Source organism: Marmota flaviventris, chromosome 10, assembly GCF_047511675.1.
Source record: "Marmota flaviventris isolate mMarFla1 chromosome 10, mMarFla1.hap1, whole genome shotgun sequence".
Taxonomy (NCBI): Eukaryota; Metazoa; Chordata; class Mammalia; order Rodentia; family Sciuridae; genus Marmota; species Marmota flaviventris.
Genome location: NC_092507.1, coordinates 112,810,373 through 112,833,351, shown reverse-complemented (window position 1 = coordinate 112,833,351; position 22,979 = coordinate 112,810,373). Strand labels below are relative to the sequence as shown.

General features: G+C 37.6%; 1 protein-coding gene and 1 pseudogene across 2 annotated transcripts in view; one reads left to right on the top strand and one right to left on the bottom strand.

Annotated features, from left to right (window-relative positions):
* The first annotated feature begins 4,513 nt into the window (after positions 1-4,513).
* Positions 4,514-22,979, top strand: part of Atf6 (activating transcription factor 6) — a 241,778-nt gene continuing 223,312 nt past the window's right edge. Inside the window, exons 1-2 of one of the 2 annotated variants that reach the window (XM_027922484.2) lie at positions 4,514-4,642; positions 22,884-22,960. In XM_027922484.2, the coding sequence (XP_027778285.1) occupies positions 4,591-4,642; positions 22,884-22,960 (129 nt within the window). In that variant the 5' untranslated portion in view covers positions 4,514-4,590. Of the gene's footprint in view, positions 4,643-4,778; positions 4,831-22,883; positions 22,961-22,979 lie in introns of those variants that run through there. The other variant, XM_071618244.1, reaches the window with a different exon arrangement.
* LOC114080892 (alpha-endosulfine pseudogene) lies at positions 16,990-17,966 on the bottom strand (annotated as a pseudogene).

Below are 22,979 nucleotides of genomic sequence, written 5' to 3'. Positions count from 1 at the left end.
CTCTCTTATTTATTTTTTGCATTACAATTCATAATACACCTTTATACCACAATTTATCATATCTCTGTATATAAGGTATGTTGACACCAATTCACATCTTCATACATGTATTTTGTATAACGATGACCATCTCCTTCCACCATCCTTGCTATTCCCCTTCTCCCTCCTTTTCCCTCCCACCACTATTCCCTATCTAGAGGTAATCTTCCTCCCATGCTCTTCCTCCCTCCCCACTTTGAGTCACACCTCTTATATCAGAGAAAACATTTGGCATTTCTTTTTTTGAGATTGGCTAACTTCACTTAGCATAATCTCTAATGCCATCCAATTCCCTGCAAATGCCATGATCTTATTCTTTTTTAGTGCTGAGTAATATTCCAGTGTGTATAAATGCCACATTTTTTTTTTTTTTTTTTTTATCCATTCCTCCACTGAAGGACATCTAGGTTGGCTCCACAGTTTAGCTATTGTGAATTGTGCTGCTATAAACATTGATGTCCCAGCCCTTATTTTCTTGACAAATATCTTCATAGTAACCTGGAGTGCTAGGTTTGAATTTTGAATTCTCTGATTTTATGGGGTTCTATAACTAAACATTACAATACAAAGAGTTAGCTTCTGATCCACAGGCTGCCTCTTGTCTCCCCATCCTTTGTTCTGCATAATGAGGAGCTGGTGTGTATGTATGTGTATACTTTGGTACCATGGATTTTTACCCTGAGGAGAGAGTCACAAATTACAGCTAAGTCTCTAAAGTATGGGTACAGGACAGAGGTTCCTCTTAGTTACATCAAAGAGTGGTACTTCCCTAGACAAAAGTTCTTTTTCAAATTTCATTTCTGTTCTAATGGTTTAAGATGAAAGAGAATGGGGAATAGATTCAAGAAAAATAGTAACATTCAAAACTTAAAACAAAATTTAAAAAGCTTGATAACTAGAAAGGAAGGAAGCTTCCTTAGTCAATGTATATGAAAAATACAGAAAAGAAATTAATGGCAAAACTTTTAAATGAAATGCAATTAAAATTGGGAACAAGTCAAAAGATGCCTACACTTGCCCTTATCCTCAATATTATTTAGTAGAGGTCTTAGTCATTATAATAAAACAAGGGAGGTAGGGTGGGATTCTGAACTCACTGATAAATCTTGATATCTCTAAAAGTGGGACAGTATGTATATGCCTCCTGATATGATGCAAGAAAGTAGCTTTGATGCATCATTGCAAAAACAAAAACTGAAGCAAAAACTATCCAAGTCTGTAGATGCAAATGACAAGGAAAGAATTAAGCATCACCATGAAGATACAATCAGCAGAATGACAAAATGGGAAATTCTATAGGACAAATGATTCTGATTCTTCAACAAATGGTATGGAGGGAAGAAAGCAAAAAGGAACTGTCTTATAAAATAAATGCAATGTGATGACCTCATTTGGATCCTGATTTTAAAAAAAATTTTTTTAAGTTGTTGATAGACCTTTATTTTATTTATTTATACGTGGTACTGAGAATCGAACCCAGTGCCTCCTGACGCATGCCAGGCAAGTGCACTACTGCTGAGCCCCAGCCCCAGCCCCTGGATCCTGATTTTTAACAAACGAACTGTTAATAAGCATTTTTGAGACAGAAAATTGAACATGGAATAGGTATTAGATGATATTGTAGAATTGTTGATTTTGTTGGGTACTATTCTTTTGAAAAATAAGAAAAGGCTTTCTCTCTTTAGAGATACACAAAATAAAGTATTTATTGATAAAATAAAATGTGTGAGATTTGTTTTAAAATTCTCTGCCAAAAAAAGAGAAAAAAAGGCAAAATGAAAAATGTAAGGAGGATAGATAAAATAGGGAATAGTGGATTGTTCAAACTGGGTGACAGAAACGTGGGGATTAATAATATTGTCTCTTGTGTTTGAACATTTCCATATTAAAGGTTTATTTTATAAAATCAAATGTTAAATAAATTTTAAATGTTGGTGTTTGGTAATATAAGTTCTTCTAAATGGAAAATTCTAAGGAACTTCTAGATAAAATATTAGAATACCAGAATTAAGGTTTTTAGATATGAGATTGTTATATAAAATTAAACAGTGTTACTATATTCCAATAATAATTGAATAGAAAAAAAGAAAGTGTGAAAAACAGAATAATAAAAATATAAAAAGAAAAATGAAAATAAAAGCCTTTATGACCTAGGGAGAGGAAAGAATTTCTTAGATATAAATAGTGGAGATCATAATCAAGAGATTGATAAATTTATCTACATTAAAATCTAGAGGACAAAACTCCCATAAACAAAGAAGTGTCAATCTGAGAGAAGGCATAATAATATATAAAAATATATGTATATATATATATATATATATATATATATATATATAAATTATTGTATGTATATATAAATAAAATGAATACAGTAGGCTGTCTAAAAATTTGCACATCATTGAGGGAAAGAAAACCCAATAATTAAAGTTTATAAAATAGTGGGCAGACACAGAACAATAAATAAAGTTTAATAAATATGAAAGAATACACCATTTTTAAAATGTCAGGGAAATATAAATTATAGTACCACCCTTCACAGTGGCAAAAATGGTTAAGTCTGGCCATATCTAGTGTTGGTAAGAATGTGGAGCAAAGAGAAAATTCATCACTTATAGTGAGGATGTAAATTGGTATTATTTGGTAAGTGACCCAGCATACATGTTAAAAAAATTCTTGTAAAAATGCACAACGAGATCCATACAAATATATTTTACATAAATAGTAAACAATTGAAAAAACTCAGTATCCATCATTAGTGAAATGGAAAAAGATATATATGTATTTGGAAATACCACATAACAGTTAAAACATGGATAGAATCTCAAAAAGTATGTCAAATGAGAAAGTGATTTGGAGAACATTAGAGCATAATACATTTGTGTAAATTTTACAAAACCACGACTCTGTATGTATTTACAAACATTTAAACATGGTAAAAGCAAAAATAAAATTGTACTAGAATGATTCCTATAACATTTATGATGGAAGTTGCCCATGTGGAAGGAAGAAGTTCAAGTAGAGGAGAGTTTAATCTTATCTGTAATGTTTAATATTTTCTATGAAGAAATGAGACATAAATGAAAAATGTTAAAATTTGTTAATTCTTGGTGAAAGGTACAGAAATGCTTGCCTCATGATTACCTAAACTTTTTGAATAAAAAATAAAAATCTCTTTAAAAGCTTGAAGTTCAATTATGATTTTCTTCAAAGATTAAGTTGATTGGTGGATACAGAAGACTATTTTTATGCCATTTTTTAATTAAAGCTTTATAGTTGTACACAGTAGTTGGGTTCATCCCGACAAACTCATAACATGCATGGAAATCCATTTCAGTTCATGATCCGCCCCGCTTTTATGCCAGTTTTTAAAAGTGCATCTGTGCCAGAATGAAAGGGTTATAATTTTTACCTTAAATGAAAACTTGTTAGTAACATGACGACAGAAAGAGTCACTTTTGAGTGGTATTTCCTGAATCACCACACCCCACCCCACCCCCGCCTGGGCCCCGGGGCTGATCGTCTTCTGCAATCTGTTGTAACATCCAGCCACGAGGAGTTGGGAGAATTCTGGGAAGCTTTTCTGTTTTGTTTGTAACCATGGGAAAGATTTCACTTGGTCCTAGAGGGATACGTGTTCTTAAGACAGAGTACTTCAGCGGCTGAAATTAGGGATGAAAAAGAAATACTATTAAATAGCATTCTTGAAACTGTCCTATCAAATTCAGTTTGATTTTTTTCATTTTGAGTTCGTGATGTGTGTGGGTTTCTTTTAAATAAAATCCGAATCTCACACTTTAGTAATAAAACGTTTAAGAACTTACATTATTGCAGGTTTTAGTATAGGCTCGGCTCGGACTTTTACTAGTAGTTTTAGAAATTCATCTTTTGGAGATAACTATAGGCACGGGAGTTTATCTTGTATATTTACTTCGCTTTAATTTGTTCACATAAAGGTAGACTTTCTAGAAGTATACTTTTATAGGGTCGCTTACCTCGGATACTGTGCCAGTAGAGACAGTTCTAATGAATGTGGAAAAATAGTTGTGCTTTTCTTTTATTCACTTTTACATATGGAGAATTTTTTACATCAATACAAAATTATAAGAAAAAACTAAATTGCGTTTATGGTTAGTCTCTAATTTTGTTCTGAGACACATGGGGGTATGGTATAAGAAAGAACAAATCAGTATGTTCAGAAAGGAATTTTGCAAAATTTCACTTTTAATATTATTGATACAACTTACTTAACCGAAGCTATTTGCGTGCCTTCACCTCCCTCACCCCCCCCATTAAAATAGGGGAACAGAAAATGTTAAAACTCCAAAAGAGAAACATTTACACAGAGATCCTATTTAGCTTTGCTGACTTTCTCTTGGCTCTTTCCTACTAGTCCCTAGCGCATTAGGAAGTTTGTCTTCATTCGGCCACCGTCTCGTCAGCGGTATGGAGTATTTTGTCCGCTTGCAGCCGCCGTCACAGATATTACTCACCGAGTTCTAGGACCCAGGAACTTGTGTTTTCGGGGAGCCGGCTGGTGTTGCCGGTACCATGGAGTCGCCTTTTAGCCCAGGACTCTCTCACAGACCAGATGAAGAGTGGGGTGAGTGGGATCTGCGAATGTATCAGGGGTGGCTCGAGTCCGCGTTTACCGATTTCTTTCTCCCTACTTCCGCCCACTCTTGGTGACAGGTGTGGATGAGCCTAGCCCTGGGAGTGAGGCCACTCGTTGCCCCTGACCATGGCCCTGGAATTGTCGAGCAGAACCGTTCGGCTTCTATCTTGGCCACAGTGAGAGCAAAATGTTGTCTTGATTGGAATTATTATCGTTTATTTTACTGTTTCCGTTGGGGAAGTACCAGGTGATGGTTTTGAGGGCGATTAGGAAGCGTGGGACAGGATGGCTGTGACCGCCAGAAAGCCTGTAAGCTGTTTTCTCAGACCGTGGGATGTGGGTGATGATTGTAGTGGTGTGTGTGTGTGGGGGGGTGTCCGTCCGTCCGCGCGGTGTGTCTGAAAAACTGTGTATGTAACAAAAAAATTCTCATCTCGCAGCTTTTACTTTTAGGGCTCTAGTCTGTCTTCACAGAGAAGCAAAGCACTCAAGCCCCTGACCTCGAGTCCCTGATTACTTAGATAATACATTTATAAACTGATACAGTCCTAACTGCTCTCCAGATAAAGGTCTGAATTTTTTGGTATGGATATTTTGTTTGGTTTTGACGGTCAGAAAGTATGGAATGGAACATAATGGGAATGAGAGAGAAGTAGCTTTGTCATGTAAGTCTTTAAAGGAAGCTCCTCTATTTACCCCGACCTGGGGTTGAGCCCAGGAGCCCTCTACCGCTGAGCCACATCCCCAACCCTTTTTATTTTATTTTCCGACAGAATTTTGCTAAATTGCCCAGGCTGGCCTTGAACGTGGGATCTTCCGGCTTCAGCTTGCCAAGTAACTGGGAGTATAGGCACGAGCCACCATGACTTATTTATTCTCCATTTGACTGCAAGACGTAATACTGTCTTGGGTTTTGGTATGAATTTGGGATTATGAGAGCTCTGAATGGAATCTGTAGTGGGCCTACAGCATTCACCAACTTTAGAATTTGGGAGAAAACCAGACTGATTTTGTTTTTCTCCCTTGAACCAACGTTCTCTGTGAGTGGAATTTCAACTCCATTTATTGAACCGAAGTCCTCATTTAATTTTCTGATGGCAGACATTTTTTTTAGACATTCTTTAAAATTATTGTATGAGAGATTTTTATTTCAGTCTTTGGGTAGATTTTCTAACAATTTCTGGAAAAACTGTTTATTCTCAATGCATTTTCCCAAGCCACATATATTAGTTACATTAACAATTACCATTTATTTAGCACTTTATTTTTGTCAGAACTGTACTAAACTCTTTTTAAAAAATATTTATTTTTTAGTTATAGGTGGACCCGATGTCTTTATTTTGCTTTATGTGGTGCTGGGGACTGAACCCAGTGCCTCACACATGCTAGGCGAATGCTGTACCTCTGAGCCACAACCCAAGCCCCTAAACTCTTTATATGCATTATTTTATCTAATCCTTACAATAGTTTACTGAGATACTGTTATTTTATAGATGAGGAAACTGAGGCTGAGAGAGAATTTGTGCTCAGAGACTTAGAGCTAGTGAGTGGTAGAAGCAGGATCAGAATCAGGCTTCTCTACCTCGAAAGCTTATGCCCCTAGTCTGTATCCTATATTGCTTTCCTAACTTTTTTTTTCTCCAAATTTGATTCATCCTACAATGCCTTTTATCAACAAGTCTACTTCAGTATGTCAGAGAGTTATGATTTGTTTTCTCAGCTAGTTCATATTATATTTTCATGATATTTCTTAAACTATAACTGGGGGTATATTTCCTAATGTTATACTTTATGTTCTAATACCCAGAATCCACTTTCCTGACTCCTAGTTCTAATATTCTTTAATGGAACATTCAGTTCTTTGTTGTTGGATGAATGACTTTTTTCTCCTAGGTACCCTGCCCTTCCCCTCCCTGAGTGCTTCTCCTTACCGTTGTTTTCTAGGCTTCCCTTTTTAAATTCCTTTTCTTTGAAAACTTTAATTTCTTAGGTGTTCACTAAAGGGATAGATTTTTGCAAGCACTCAAGTATAAAACTACTATCTGCTAGTGTTTCTCAGTAAATATGGATTTGTTCTGTGAGAGTTGTTGTTTGGGTGTTCAAATGCTTTACTGATATACTTGATTTTTTTTTTTTTTTAATATTAGAAGCTATATAGCTAAGCCAGTTGTGGTGGCACATGCCTGTAATCCCAGCAATTTGGGAGGTTGAGGTAGGAGGATTGCTAATTTGAGGACAGCTTCAGCAATTTAGTGAGAAAAAAAAAAGAAAAGAAAAAAAGAATTTGTTCTAATAAAATTGGTGTGAATCTGAAAAAAAAAAAAAAAGTAAAAGAAAAGAAAGAAAGGGCTGGAAATGTAGCTCAGTGGCAAAGTGATCCTGGGTTCAATCCCTTGCCAAAACAAAACTAACCAGATAGGTTTTTAAAAATCAGGTCCGATTAGATAATTTCTATTTCTTGTGACTAAGGACTTTAAATAAATTAAATAAAGTGATTATCTCAGAATAGCCCATGATGGAATGTGCTCCCTGCTCCTTTTAACTTGGGTAATGAAATTAAGAGCAAAGGTCTGCAAACATTTTGAAAAGGTTCAGATAGTAATTATTTCAGGCAATTGTGATCATGCAGTCTCTTGTAGCTACTCCTCTCTGTTGCTGTTGTATAAAAGCAGCCATAAAAAATGTAAATGCCAGCCTCAGCAAAAAATGAGGTGCTAAGCAACTAGGTGAGACCCTGTCTCTAAATAAAATACAAATTAGGACTAGGAGTATGACTCAGTGGCTGAGTGCCCCTGAATTCAATTCCGAGTAACAAAACAAACAATCTGTAAATGAGTGAGAATGGCCATGTTCTAATAAAACTTGATGTAAATTGAAATTTGAATTTCACAGTTATTTTTATCTAGTACTTTAGAGTCTTTTTTCTTTTTTAGTATAGTTTTAGATTTACAGAATAATTGAGCACATATAGTTCTTCCCTACTCCATAAAATTTCCCTATTGGTAACATGTTGGCATTAGATTAACACTTTTGCTACAATAAAATAGTATTGATACATTAATATTAACTAAAGTTCATAAGGTTTACTGTGTGTGTGTGTGTGTGTGTGTGTGTGTGTGTGTGTCTGTTTTACTGCTTTCACTCTTAAATAATTCTAAACTTAAGGTTTTTTTTTTTTTTGGTACTTGAAATTGAACTCTAGGGTGCTTAACCACTGAGCCACATCCCCAGCTTTTTTTTTTTTTTTTTAATTTTATTTAGAGACAGGGTCTCACTGAGTTGCAAGTGCCTCGCTAAATTGCTGAGTCTGGCTTTGAATTCATGATGCTCCTACCTCAGCCTCCTGAGTTGCTGGAATTATAGGCATGAGCTGCCACACCTGCGCACCTTAATGTAAGGTTAATTCTTTGAGTTTTGATGGCCAAAGGAAAGTAACCATCATTACAATATCATACACAATAGTTTTACTGCCCCCCAAATTCCTTGTGCTTCACCTATTCATTTCTTTCCCATTCCCTCTTCCCAAGTTCTCCTTCCAACCACTGATCTTTTCACTGTCTCCATAGTTTTGCCTTTTGAAGAATGTCATATATTTGGAATTGTAAAGTAAGTAACCTCTGTAAATTGACTTCTTTCACTTAGCAGTATGCATTTAAGGTGCCTCCCTGTCTCTTGTGGCTTGATACCTTGCCGCAGTCTGGCTGGGCACAAATCACGAGCCACTGAAGCAGGAACAAACTTTATTTTTAAACTGCAGGAAAACACTTCACACAGCTCCCGGGGAATCCTCCCGAACGCGCCACGAGGCTTGTCCAGGAACCCCCAGCCGGAAAATCTCTCCCGGAAATACCTCCTCCTGCACTTCCCCAACCAATGGGAACTCTCGGGGAATCCCCGGAAATCCCCACGAGAACTCCAAAATAGTGCGAGAACTCAAAAGTTGCGGCAGAGGCGGATAGTAATGCCTCGCCTGTCAATCAATACTGTTGGCAAAATGCCAGGGGCCATACAGACTCAGCCGTGGCTCTCAGCAATACCTTATTTTTTCACACTGATTAAATTTACATTGTATGTAAATATCATAGTGTATCAGTTCCATAGTATATTAGTCTGTGAGGCTGCCATAACAAAATATCATAGACTGAGTGGTTTAAACAACATTATTTTGGTTTCTCACAGTTCTAGAGGCTGGAAAGTTCCAAATGGGAAGCTCCACTTTTGGTGAGGGCTCTCTTCCGGTTGTAGATGGCTACTTCCTTTTTTTTCTTTAATATTTTTTTAGTTATACATGGACACAAAATCTTTGTCTTGTTTGCTTATTTTTTTATGAGGATCGAACCCAGTGCCTAACATGTGTGAGGCAAGCGCTCTGCCACTGAGCCACAACCCCAGCCCAGATGGCTGCTTTTTTAATGCATTATCACATGTCATTAGGAGAGAATTTTTTTTTTTATTTTTTGTTTGTTCTTTTTAGTTATACATGACAGTAGAATTTATTTTCACATATTATATATACATGGAGTATAACTTCCATTCTTGTGTTTGTACATGATGTGGAGTTATACTGGTCATGTATTCATATATGAACATAAGAAAATTATGTCCAGTTCATTCTACTTGTAAGGCCATGGTCCTATCAGATTAGGACCACACCCCTTATTACCTCATTTAACTTAGCTCCTAAAGACCTTATTTGTGAATACAGTCATATTGGGTGTTAGGGCTTCAATACATGGATTTGTCAGGATAGGGGGAACACAGTTTAGTCCATAGTACAGTTTTCATACCCATTTACCATCTAGGTTGGAAGCAACCTAGATGTATTTTATACATGTAGGTTGCTTTCAACCTAGATGTATAAAGCTGTTATAAAAGTGTGTGTGGGTTTTTGTGTGAATATAAGTTTTCAAATCATTTGAGTAAATACCAAGGAGCATGATATTCTGAGTTGTGTGGTTGGAGTACATTTTATTTTGTAAGGAACTGCCAAACTTTCTTCCAAAGTGGCTGTATCATTTTGCTTTCCCACCAGCATTGAATGGGTGTTCTGTTGCTCCACATCCTCATTAACATTTACTATTACCAGTGTTTTGGAGATTAGCAATTCTGATAAGTGTGTGGTGGTATCTCATTGTTTCAATTTGCAATTTTCTGATGACATATGATGTTGAGCATCTTTTTATAGCTTATTTGCTCTCTATATTCTCCCTCTCCCTCCTGCTTGCCTGCTGCCAAACCACTCTTTCTTTTTTGTTCCCCTCCACATAAGACATATGTACTAAGATCAGAAGGTTCCTCCCATTGTGGTTTCTTCTGTGTCTTCAGTCTCTTCTGTGAAGGTTCTCATTGCCTTCTGGTACTAACCAAAACCTGATGACACAGCTTTCCCTAAGTACCTGAGCAGTAACTTTTTTTATTCTCAAACCTTTTACCATGGTGCCTCTGAAGGTAGCAAAGGTCCTTCCTTTTCCTCCCCTGCTCCCTGAAAATATCTAGGTGTGAAGCTCATTTTGTCATAATATGTCATCCTCTGAGTCATTTTCACTCACTTTTTGAAAAATTTCAGCAACTAGCTTACTGTCACTCTCTCCAACATTATTAGATGATTTCAGTATTCTCAGAGAAGAACCTTCAAACATTTATTTCCTGGACCTGCGCTCTTGTTTTTTACCTGTCTTGGCTATTTACTCCTCTGATCATAAGCCTATGTGCTGTTATGTCCCATAACATGATCTCACTTTCAAAGAATCTAACTCTGATCACTATCTCCTGTCCTACTAGTTCACTCCCTTTAATATTCCAATTCCAAAAATCCTTCAGCTCCACTAAGATTTTTCCATCTTTTCATTGTCTCTCATTACCTTCATGTCATCATTTTCCCCTTACCTGGTTAAAATACCATGGACATCATTGTAACTATTCTTTGCTCACACCTTAACATCCTTGTTGGTAACTTGTTGTGTAGGTCTCTTTGGATAAGCCACCAACCTTTATTAAATCTGACTCTGCCTACCCCATGCCTGCACTAATAGCAGAATGTAGCTGAAATTCAATCTATGCTGACTGGTCTTACTTTAAATTCATGATACTAACCTAAAGCAGGCCAACCATATTTCCCTGATTCTACTCTCTCACTTTGATGATTGTTTTATGAAGTTGCTTCCCTCCTCAAACCTCCAGCATCTTTTCCCTCATTCTTCAAATGAGCTAGAGCCAGCCCTTTCTCATGTGTTTTAAATTCCTCCTCATATATTCAAGAATATTGCTCAATATATTCTTCCTTCTGTTTCTTGCATCATTTATCCCTCTTTACACTAGATCATCTCTGTCAGTACACATGTAGTTAAAAAGAAAGGAAACAAAACTCCTTTTAGAAGTTTTTCTCTTTATTTTATAGCAGAGTTCCTTAAAAGTCCATGTTCAGTGATGCTAGTTTCTCTTCTCTCATGTCTCTTAAACTCACTTCAATCAGATTATATCACTCTGCTGAAGCTATTTATTTCTAAGGTCGCCACTGATTTCATACTGCTAAACCTAGTGGCCTATTTCTCATTTTGCTAAACTTATAAGAAGTAAACAAATAAATGATCAAGGTGGAGTCAGGTGGAAAAGCTGCCTATGCAAACTAAAAATAATAGCTGCCATAGTTTATTGCTGTTGAAGGAAATCCAAATATTGGTAGCGTGGAACTGGTGAAAAGGACATAGGAATAGGCAATAGATATTAGAGATACTATAGAGGTAACCAGTGCCACTAGTTTCTCATGAATTCTACAATATTCTATAAATATAGTCATATATTTATCAACTACCATCAGTTTGTTAACCATAGAAAAGCTGAAAGATCGGTACATTGATGACCTGTATTTTCCTTATCTAAATTTATCAGCTGTTAACATCCTGCCACACTCTTTCAGAATCACACGTACTTCATCCTCTCTCGTCATCTGAAAGTAGGCAGCAGATAATATGATACTCCTAAATACTTCACCATGAATTTCCTAAGAACAAGGAAATATTTTTTAAAAAATATTTATTCTTAAGTTTTAGGTGGACAGAATATCTTTATATTACATTTATGTGGTGCTGAGGACCAAACCCAGTGCTTCGTGCATGCTAGGTGAGAACTCAGCCCCGAACAAGGAAATATTTATTTTTAAAAAGCATGAATTTACAAACTATACTACAGAGCAATAGTAACAAAAACAGCATGGTACTGGTACCAAAACAGGCGGGTGGACCAATGGTACAGAATAGAGGACACAGAAACCAATCCACAAAACTACAACTACCTTATATTTGATAAAGGGGCTAAAAGCATGCAATGGAGGAAGGATAGCATCTTCAACAAATGGTGCTGGGAAAACTGGAAATCCATATGCAACAAAATGAAACTGAATCCCTTTCTCTCACCATGCACAAAAGTTAATTCAAAATGGATCAAGGAGCTTGATATCAAATCAGAGACACGCCGTCTGATAGAAGAAAAAGTTGGCTACGATCTACATACGGTGGGGTCGGGCTCCAAATTCCTCAGTAGGACACCCATAGCACAAAAGTTAATAACTAGAATCAACAAATGGGACTTACTCAAACTAAAAAGTTTTTTCTCAGCAAAAGATACAATAAGAGAGGTAAATAGAGAGCCTACATCCTGGGAACAAATCTTTACTCCTCACACTTCAGATAGAGCCCTAATATCCAGAGTATACAAAGAACTCAAAAAATTAGACAATAAGAGAACAAACAACCCAATCAACAAATGGGCCAAGGACCTGAACAGACACTTCTCAGAGGAGGACATACAATCAATCAACAAGTACATGAAAAAATGCTCACCATCTCTAGCAGTCAGAGAAATGCAAATCAAAACCACCCTAAGATACCATCTCACTCCAGTTAGATTGGCAGCCATTATGAAGTCAAACAACAACAAGTGCTGGCGAGGATGTGGGGAAAAGGGTACACTTGTACATTGCTGGTGGGACTGCAAATTGGTGCAGCCAATTTGGAAAGCAGTATGGAGATTTCTTGGAAAGCTGGGAATGGAGCCACCATTTGACCCAGCTATTCCCCTTCTCGGTCTATTCCCTAAAGACCTAAAAAGAGCATGCTACAGGGACACTGCTACATCGATGTTCATAGCAGCACAATTCACAATAGCTAGACTGTGGAACCAACCTAGATGCCCTTCAATGGATGAATGGATAAAAAAAATGTGGCATTTATACACAATGGAGTATTACTCTGCATTAAAAAATGACAAAATCATAGAATTTACAGGGAAATGGATGGCATTAGAGCAGATTATGCTAAGTGAAGGTAGCCAATCCCTAAAAAACAAATGCCAAATGTCTTCTTTGATATAAGGAGAGTAACTAAGAACAGAGTAGGGTCGATGAGCATGAGAAGAAGATTAACATTAAGCAGGGATGAGAGGTGGGAGGGAAAGGGAGAGAGAAGGGAAAATGCATGGAAATGGAAGGAGACCCTCAGAGTTATACAAAAGTACATACAAGAGGAAGTGAGGGGAAGGGGAAAAATAATACAAGGGGGACAAACGAATGTCAGTAGAGGGGGCAGAGAGAGAAGAGGGGAGGGGAGGGGAGGGGAGGGGGGATAGTAGAGGATAGGAAAGGCAGCAGAATACAACAGACACTAGTATGGCAATATGTAAATCAATGGATGTGCAACTGATGTGATTCTGCAATCTGTATATGGGGTAAAAATGGGAGCTCATAACCCACTTGAATCAAATTGTGAAATATGATATATCAAGAACTATGTAATGTTTTGAACAGCCAACAATAAAAAATTTAAAAAAAAAAAAAGCATGAATTTAGGGGCTGGGGTTGTGGCTCAGCAGTAGAGTGCTTGCCTCGCACCTGTAGGGCCATGGGTTCATTCCTCAGCACCACATAAAAATAAGTAAATAAAATAAAGATATTGTGTCCAACCACAACTAAAAAATAAATATTAAAAAAGCATGAATTCATACTAATACTTAGGGTTCAAAGCCAAATCACAGGGTTTATTCTTACCTTCATGCATTAAATATAGTCATGCACCACTTAACAACAGGGACACATTCTGAGAAGTGTTGTGCAAACATCATAGAATATGCTTACATAAACTAGATGGAATAGTCTACTACACACTTAGATTATATGGTATATCTGTATTTAGTGACGCTTATTGCTCCTAGGGCCATGATGAACAGAAGAACAGGAAATTCAATTAAACAAGAGAGAAAAATGATGCAGTTGAGATGCAGTAAACATGAGATGTATGAGGTGTCTGCTAGTGGAACATGGTGTAGTTTTTTTTTTTTTTTTTTTTTTTTTTGTGGTACTGGGCATTGAACGCAAGAGCACACTAACTCTGAGCTACACTGCCAGCTGTTTTTATTTTTTGAATTTTGAGACAACATCTCACCAAGTTGCCCAGGCTGGCTTCAAACTTGGGATCCTCCTGCCTCAGCGTCCTGAATTGCTGAAATTACAGATGTGTGCCACTGCAACATGGTGTACTGTTTTACAGTAAACTTTTTTTCACATATGGAAGGAGCATACTCTAAATTAATGATAAAAATTATAGTAAATACTAAACTAGTAACATAATCATTGATTATCATTATCAAGTCTTATGTACATTGTATATATAATTGTATATGATATACTTTTATAGAATTGGCAACAGAGTAGTTTTATTTATATCAGCATCACACAAACACCTGAGTAATGCATCTTACTAAGATGTAATGCATCATACTAAAACATTATGATGGCTATGATGTCACTATGCAATAAGAAGTTTTCAGCTCCACTATAATCTTATGGAATGACAGTTATATAGCTGGATGTTGTGGAATGAGATGTTACTGTACATGACTATACTTGCATTTCTTTTCTTTTACTATGAGAATTCTGATTCCCAGTAATATCCTTTGTTTTTATAGCCTTAGTTTAGCTGATTCATTGAACATAGATTGAAAGAGGGCAAGACAAGAAGCTGAGGGACTACTTGGAGGCCCCTGTAAGCAATCCCCATGAGTTATAATGGTAGCAGTGAAAGTAATGATAAGTGGCTAGTTTATGAATATATATGCATGTGTATACATTTTTAAAATTTTTGAAGTACTTTCAAACATACAGAAAGTTGTAAGAACAGTACAAAGAAGTCTTGCATGCCCTTCACACTGCATTTGCCCCATTTTTCTTTCTTCAGAGAAAGAGGTATTAAATGCTATAGTGTATAATGCACCTCCAACCTAAAAAATAAAAAGAGAGAAAAACAAACCAATAAGTGTACTTCCTATCTTGGGGTTTCAAGAGAGGGGACCTTGACTTAGTAGGGTCCTCGATATTCCTGAAGGAAAAGAATTTCAGCATGTCAGAGACACAATTTTTTTAAATACTTTTAAAATTTATTTTATGTCGTGCTGAGGATTGAACTCAGTGCCTCACACCTGCTAAGCAAGTGCTTTACCACTGAGCCACAACTGCAGACCCCAGACAAAGTTTTATTTGGGAAAGCAGAGAAACATTTAAGGGAGAGTGCAGGCTATTTCCAGAAGAAGAGACAGAAACCTCTTGGTGTAGGGTATTAGTATTTATAGAAGGGACAGTTGCTAGGGGCTGGACTAGAGGAGGATCCCCGGAGGAGTTACACCATTTTGTACCAGTTTTTCTAGTGCTTGCACATTACTCTCATATTACTTTTTTTTTTTTTTTTTTTTAGGCAAGGGCATAGGTCAAAGGTATGGACCAAGGGTACGGGCTGGGTTGCTCAAGAGTTTCCAGTGGTTTGTGGGCATTTTCTGCATTCCAGTGGTTTATGGGTGTTTCCTGCATTCAACTCTTTATGAGTGCTTCCTTTGAGATTTGGTCTATCTTTCTTTATATATCCTCAAATCCCCATCTCATTATCATACAATTCTTCCAGTCAGGAAGTAAACACTGATACAATACTACCATACAATTTACGGATACCATTCCAATTTTTCCATTTGTCTTATAATGCTTCTTTCCCCTTTCTAGTGTGGGATTCCACCTGTAAGTACATATTGCTTTTATTTGACCTGTCCATCAGTGTCCTTCTATCTGGAATAGTTTCTTGGTCTTTTCCTGCCTGACATGACTTTGACAATCATGAAGAGTACAGGTCTTTTATTTTAGAAGATGATCCTAAACCTAGGTATATCTATTTTTTCCTTAAGTTCAAATTTAGTCCATGTATCCATGAAAGAAATGCCAGAGAAATGATGTTATGCTCTTCTCTTTGCATCTCATTTAGAGGCACACTATGCTGATCCATCACAAGGTGATGTTCACCTTGGTCACCTGGTTAAGTTTGCAGTCCGCCATGTTTCTCTGCTGTAAAGTTGTTGCCAGCTTGCCTGGCTAGCAAGATGAGCTTGGGTTCAAAGGAGCTGGCTATATCAATAACTAAGAAAATGTCGAAGAAACCACGCAGCACATGAATATGAGTTTCTAAGAATGAGGGTAACTCAAGGGTCAGCTCCATGCTGGGCAGGGCTGGAAATAGCAAGAGAGTGAGCACACCTGAAAACCTCCTATTTATTGGGGAGAAGACATTTGATAGAATATTCCACCCAACTAAGGCAAGGGGTAGGATTTCCCAGGGTGAGCTCTTGCTTGGTGATGTCTTATGGTCAGCAGATTAATTGACATCTTGGCAAGTCACACTCATCTCAGGTGCTGTGTGGGATCATAGGCAGAGTGAGAGGAAGGCCACATTTGCGTCGCACAGTCCAATCAGCATGCAACACCAGACCAGTCCCTTCATACATTCAAATATGCATAGCTCACACACACAACCCATGGATGGCTTGCAACATCAAGTCATTGTTTCTCCTTTTGTATTTTATTACTATTGGGGTGAGATAATCTGACATGACACCAATATCCTATTCTTTTTTTTTTTTTTTGGCCTTTCTCACTTTTGGTTTTATGATGAACTAGCACAAAGTTTTTCTGCTGGCAGATACAGAATTTTAGGATCAAATCAGTCTTATACATATTTAACTATTTTACAGATGAGGAAACAGAAATGCTGAGAGGCTGAATGACGTTACCAAGTTATACAACAGTCTGCCAACACTGAGTCAAACTAGAATCCAAACATCTCTGACTCCTGAATCAGTGCTCTTAGATCCACTACTCAACAAAACTTTCAAAAGTAACATGCTGGAAGAGAGAGAGTAGGTGCCCATTTTCCATCAGAAATGTTCGTCAAAGTTTACATCATTTGCAAGCCAGGACAAACTGTAAGAGATACTAAATAAAGGAGGTTAAGTGGGCACTATAGTCGTAGGCAAGCAAATCGGTTTTCCTTTTTGCGGGTTCTCTAAACCTCCCATAATGAAAACATGAAGCAATAGCAGCCTAACGGGACAAAACACTTAGAAGCACAGAAAACATGTCTCAATCTACCTTTCCCAACTATGTCAGGTTAGTCTTAGGATGTTAAACCTGCCACATTATTCCCAATCTGGAGACATTCTCTTTTAAAAAGGAGAAATCATCTCTTTCCAGTTTCTCACAAAAGAAAAAGTATGCAGCATTATCCAATCCTAGTCTTTCCTATTTCTGGGCACCTACCTGGGCTACAGTGAGGGTATGGAAGTCTCAGCCACTAAGAAACAAACTCAGAGCCCCTCTTCAACCTACATTACCTTCTCAGTATCCCCCAGCAGAATCTCAAGTCCTTCCTAGCTAGCACGCTGAGAAGATGTGACTATGTGCCCATTCCATCCCTGCCTACAATATATAAGAGTCCAGAGGGTGAGGAAGGGGAGGGAAGGGGTCCCAGGTTACCCCGCAAGCTTGCTGGTGACGAGTGAGGACTTTCTCTGGGGCAGATCCTGTGGGGTGGGGATGTGGTCACCAGTCACCAGGTTCTTGTCTGGTCCTGCACTCGGCAGCTGCTTATTCTTCATCTTGGCTTTGGCCATGTTGTAGTCTCCTGAGTCAAAGTACTTTTGCCCTTTTTGAAGTCTCTTCATGAGGAAGTCAGAGCCTCCAGGTTTTTGTCCTAGACTTGGATATTTGGCCTTTAGCTTTGCCTCCTCAGCTCTCTCAGGGAGAATACCTTCTTTCTCTTGCGTGTCCTGCTTCTCCTCGCCGGTCTCCTCCGCAGGGTTCTCTTCTTCTAGTTTCTGGGACATGACGGGGACCGGGACTGTGGAGTGTAGGGGACCCGGGTAGTTAACCAGAGAAGGGAAGGGGGAGGGGAAACGGGGACAACCTGCGCTGCTGCTTTGGCTCCTGTCACTATGGTTGCTCAGTCAAAATGGCTCCTATTCTTATTAAATCTCTACCCACCAACTTTAGCTTCATCAGTAATTCCAGTCTGTATTTCCTACTGCTCTAATGGTTGCTAAATGGGAATTATCTATCTCTGTCATTCTGTCTACATTCATTAATTTGCAAGTAATACTTGTACTGTAAGAAAGAGCCCTCTCTCTTTCTTTATTTCCCTCTTTCTCTTTCTGATTTATTGATTCCTTTTTTGGTTCAGTGTGTTGTAATCTGATACCCTTATTTTATTGTGCAGACTTTCCCAGATTTGACCTCTAGGAGTTCATTTATATTGGTGTCTTTGATCTTTTGATATATTCCTATTATTCACTGAGAATTTCCTTATTTCCTAACACAACAAGATTTTTTCAGGTTATTTTGCACTTTCTCTGTTTCAGCTCTGGAATCAACCATTTGTCCAAAGAGCTTGGGTTTAGTGGAGGATGGTTATGGGGAGGCAGGGGTTCTTCTTCCTGCCAAGGAGGGTGTAAGCCACCTAAGAAATAAAAGTCTAGAATAATTAGTAAAGAACAAAAGACAAAGTCAGAATTAGGTTTAAAGGATTGGAGCACCTGATAGGTCCAGTCCACACAGGAGCTGGAGCTAGACAATTAGAAAATGGCTCCTGTTGTTTATTTAAGAGGTACATCAAAGGCAGGGGTAAGGTTTCAAGGGTGGAGTCTTGCTTTTGATGTCTTATAGTCAGCAGATTGATTGGCATCTTGGCAGGTCACACCCATCTCAGAAGGGCTGTGTGCCTGCGTGGTTATAGTAGGTCATCCCATCTCGAGTACTGTGTGGGACCTTTGGCAGAGCTCACAATGGGTCTGGGCAGCAACCAGAGGAAATGTCCACTGGAAGTTCCCAGACACCTGTTTATTAGGCTGTGATGTGCAACAGTCCACACACAACCCATGGATGGCTCTCAACAGATGGTATTTTGTATCCAAGAACTGGGCACACAATAGTTTTTTTTGGCGGGGGGTTCTGGAGATAGAATTTAGGGGCATTCGACCACTGAGTTACATCTCCAGCCCTATTTTGTATTTTATTTAGAAACAGGGTTGTTACTGAGTTGCTTAGTGCCTTGCTTTTGATGAGGCTGGCTCTGAACTGGTGTTTTTCCTGCCTCAGTCTCCCTAGCCGCTGGGATTACAACAGGTGTGTGCCACCATGCCTGGCCACATAATATTTTTTTTTTTTTCCACTATTGTTTTATTGCTACTGAAATGTCATTGTTGGTAGAACCACTTAATAAACAGAACTAAGAAATGTATGTATGTATATGTTAACACACATATCCAAACATCTGTAACTACCTGTGTGTGTATGTATATATTTTTAAAAGAGTTCATTTACTAATACTTCCAATTCCACCCCAACATCTTTTTTTATTATTATTTTCTTTTTTAGTTGTAGGTGGACACAACACCTTCATTTTATTTTTATATGGTGCTGAGGATCGAACCCAGTGCCTCATGCATGCCAGGCAAGCACTCTGCCACTGAGCCCCAGCCCCAGCCCTTATGGTATTTTTTTTAAATTGAAAATATTTTATTTAACCTACTGTATCTACAATGTTGGCATTTCAACACACATAATAAAAATAAAAACTAATAAGATATTTTGCATTCTTTTTTCTCACTAGTCTCAAAATCCAAAGTGTGCTTTACCTCTAGACTGTTCTTTTGTTTTTCTGCTTCGTTTTTAAAACTAATTTTTTATTGGTGCATTTAGTTATATGTAATAGTGGGATTTATTATGCAATATTTGGATATGCACTTAAAATAAGGTCAGTCACCGTCCCCAGTCCCTTCCCTTCCTCTCCTCTCCTCTTTCCCTCAATCTGCTTGTTTGTTGAACTGACCTATACTACATCTTTATAAATAATTATTTTTTAATTGGTGCATTATAATTTTACATAATAATGAGATTCATTATGCCATATTCATTTATGCGTATAACATAATATGATCAGTTTTATTCTCCAGTACCTTCTCTTTTCTTCCTGCTTATGGTTCTTTTAATCTTTCCCTTTTCCATGTTTTTAATTCCTTTTTTAGACAAGGAGAAATCAGACTCGAGTTATTTTAGATTTAATCATTTGCTCTGCCAGTTAAATATATTGCTAAATGTACTTACTCTGCTAACTACTCAGGCTGCCTTTTCCATCTGCCACTCTGTTCTCTCTCCCACTAATCCCATTTCATTGGTGGCTGGAACATGCTGCCACTTCCCCTTCTCCCATACAATCAATCCCATTTCTCTGTATACCAGGTACACTGTACAAAACCCCATCATTCTCGTTGTTCTACTTCCTCTGAAGCTGACTTCTCTTTATTAGGAGGGATATGGACAGGAAGCGAAGGAACAATGGAAGGAATTGGTAGGAAGCCATATTATGGATTTATATTTTGAATATAAGGCTGACAGAATTTGCCGGTAGATTGAATGCAAAATGGGAGAATAGACAATAATTCCAAGGTTTTTGGCCTGAGCAACTGGGAGAATTGACTTGTCATTAACTGAGATGAAGATAGAACTATTGTTTAATGGAGGTGATCAGGAGCTCAGTTTGGGATGTGTGAAATTTGAGATGCCTTTCAAACACACAATAGGAGATAACAATATTCCATGTGTCCACGTTTCTTGAAGTGTGGGGAATATATATTTGGGAATGTTTGGCATATAGATGCTATTTAAAGCTATGAGAACTGAATAGGAACCTGATCCAAAGTTGAAGGTAATAAAGGAGACAGATTCAAAATAAAGGCAGAGATGCCAAGATTTATCCTGCCACTGGCATCTGCAGACTTAAGTAAAGAGTTAGTGCTTTTAGCAAAAGCAGCTTCTCAAAGTCCCTGTGTAAGCTCAGGGACAAGTTCATGTTTGGGAGATGAGGACCCATTAAGGAAGGGGCAACAAATGAGACAGGAGAAAAACAAGGTTAATGTATTTTGGAAAGCTAAGTGAAGAAATGTTTCATTTAATGTGAAAGGATCTACTGTGTCAATTGCTGTTGATAGGTCAGGTAATTTGAATACTACAAATTTACCATTTAATTTAACATATGGAAGTCATTGGTGACATTAATTGTGTGTGTGTGTGTGTGTGTGTTTGTGTGTGTAGGGAGGAACCTGATTGGAGCAGGTTCAAAATCAAATGGGAGGAAAGAAATGAGAGACAGAGGACATGGAGAAACTCTCAAGGAGTTTCAGCCTACCTGTATGGTCATATAGCCACAGTCACCTACTTAGTTTATCAGCTCTGGAGCTGAGTTTAAGGTATCTGTTTCTTAGAGTTGTATTATTATTGCGTGTACCTTGCTAATGCACACATACCTTGATAATTACACATAGTAATAACTTACTATATATACAGTTTTTTACTAGTTACTATTTATTTATTTATTTTTTAAAAAACAAACCCACCTTTAATTTTTATGCAGGAAAAGACAGTTTTTATTCCTGATTTTGAAATAACTAGTTACTATTTTAATTTGGTAAAATGTTTGTCATTGGCCAAGAAAGTAATAGGCTGGGAGTATAATTTATAAACATGTATAGTGAGGAAATGACCAGAGCAGTTTCAGTGGTGTGGTAATAGAATATACAGGAGGACCTAGATATGTTTGTTTGCTTTTTGAGTTAGGGTCTTGCTGTTACCTAGGCTCACCTTAAATTGAGATTCTTCTGTCTCACCCTCCCTGAGTAGCTGAGATGACAAGCATGCCCCACCGTGCCCAGCTCATATGACCTAGATTTGGAAACCTCCTCAAAGCCTTTGAAATTCTGAAAGTGTTAGAGAAAACTTTACAGATTATATGTTGATCAGTCATCTTGGGCCTTGATCTTTTTCTACAAAATTTTCAATCTAGTTTATTGAAGAATTGTTTTCTTTCTTCTTCTTTTTTTCCCATACTAGGGATTAAACCCAGGGGGTCTTTATCAGTGAGCTACATTTCCAGCCCTTTTTCTTTTTTATTTTGAGACAGGGTCTCCCTAAGTTGCCTAGGCTGGCCTCAAACTTGTGAATCTCTTGTCTCAGCCTTCTGAGTTGCTGTGATTACAGGAGTGTGTCACCATGCCTGACTTGAGGAGTCTTTTCTATACTCATATTTTTCTTATAATTAAGCCTCATTAAAAAATTGGGATGTAGTTCAGATTGCTGAAATGAATCCCCCCCACCCCCGCTTATTGAACCCATGGTCTGTACATGCTAAGCAAACACTCCACCACTGAGCTACATTCTACATCAACTTTGTGTGTGTGTGTTTCGGGGGGAAGTATTGGGGATTGAACCCAGGAGTGCTCTACTATGGAGCTATATCCCCAGTCCTGTTTTGTTTGTTTTTTTGAGAGAAGGTCTCTCTAAATTGCTAAACGCTTCCTGCAGCCTCTCAAGTCAGTTGGATTACCAGTGTGTACTACACAACCAGTCCTAAACCAATTTTTATTATCTAGATAAGAAAATTGCTTGTACACTTAACTGAAGGCAGAGATGGCAAACACACAATGCATGTATATTTTCCACAATCCTCTCCAAGTATCGTTGCTGATCAACCACATTATTTTTTTGTGCTGAGCCCAGAGGTATCATCACTATTTTTGTTTGTAATGTTCCAGAAAGTTACTGCCAGTTATTCCAACATGACGTGCTATAAAAAGCCTTTTTGAATTCCTAGTGTAAGGATTTAGTCTATAAGATGAAAATTATATGGAAAATAATGCATATAATGCATATAATGTTGAAACTAGCTTTGAATTGTTTGTCATTCACGTGACTCAAATTTATCAATAAGAGTAGTGGCTAATGAGAAACCCTAGCAAAGCTGGAGTAACAGATACAGTGTTTATTCTCTTGTCAGATCATTAAATTAACAATTAATCTCTCTTCTTTTGTTTAAAGATTCTACCCTGTTTGCTGAACTTGGTTATTTCACAGACACTGATGATCTGCAGTTGGATGCAATAAATGAGACTTATGTAAGTGTTTGTTAGAGGA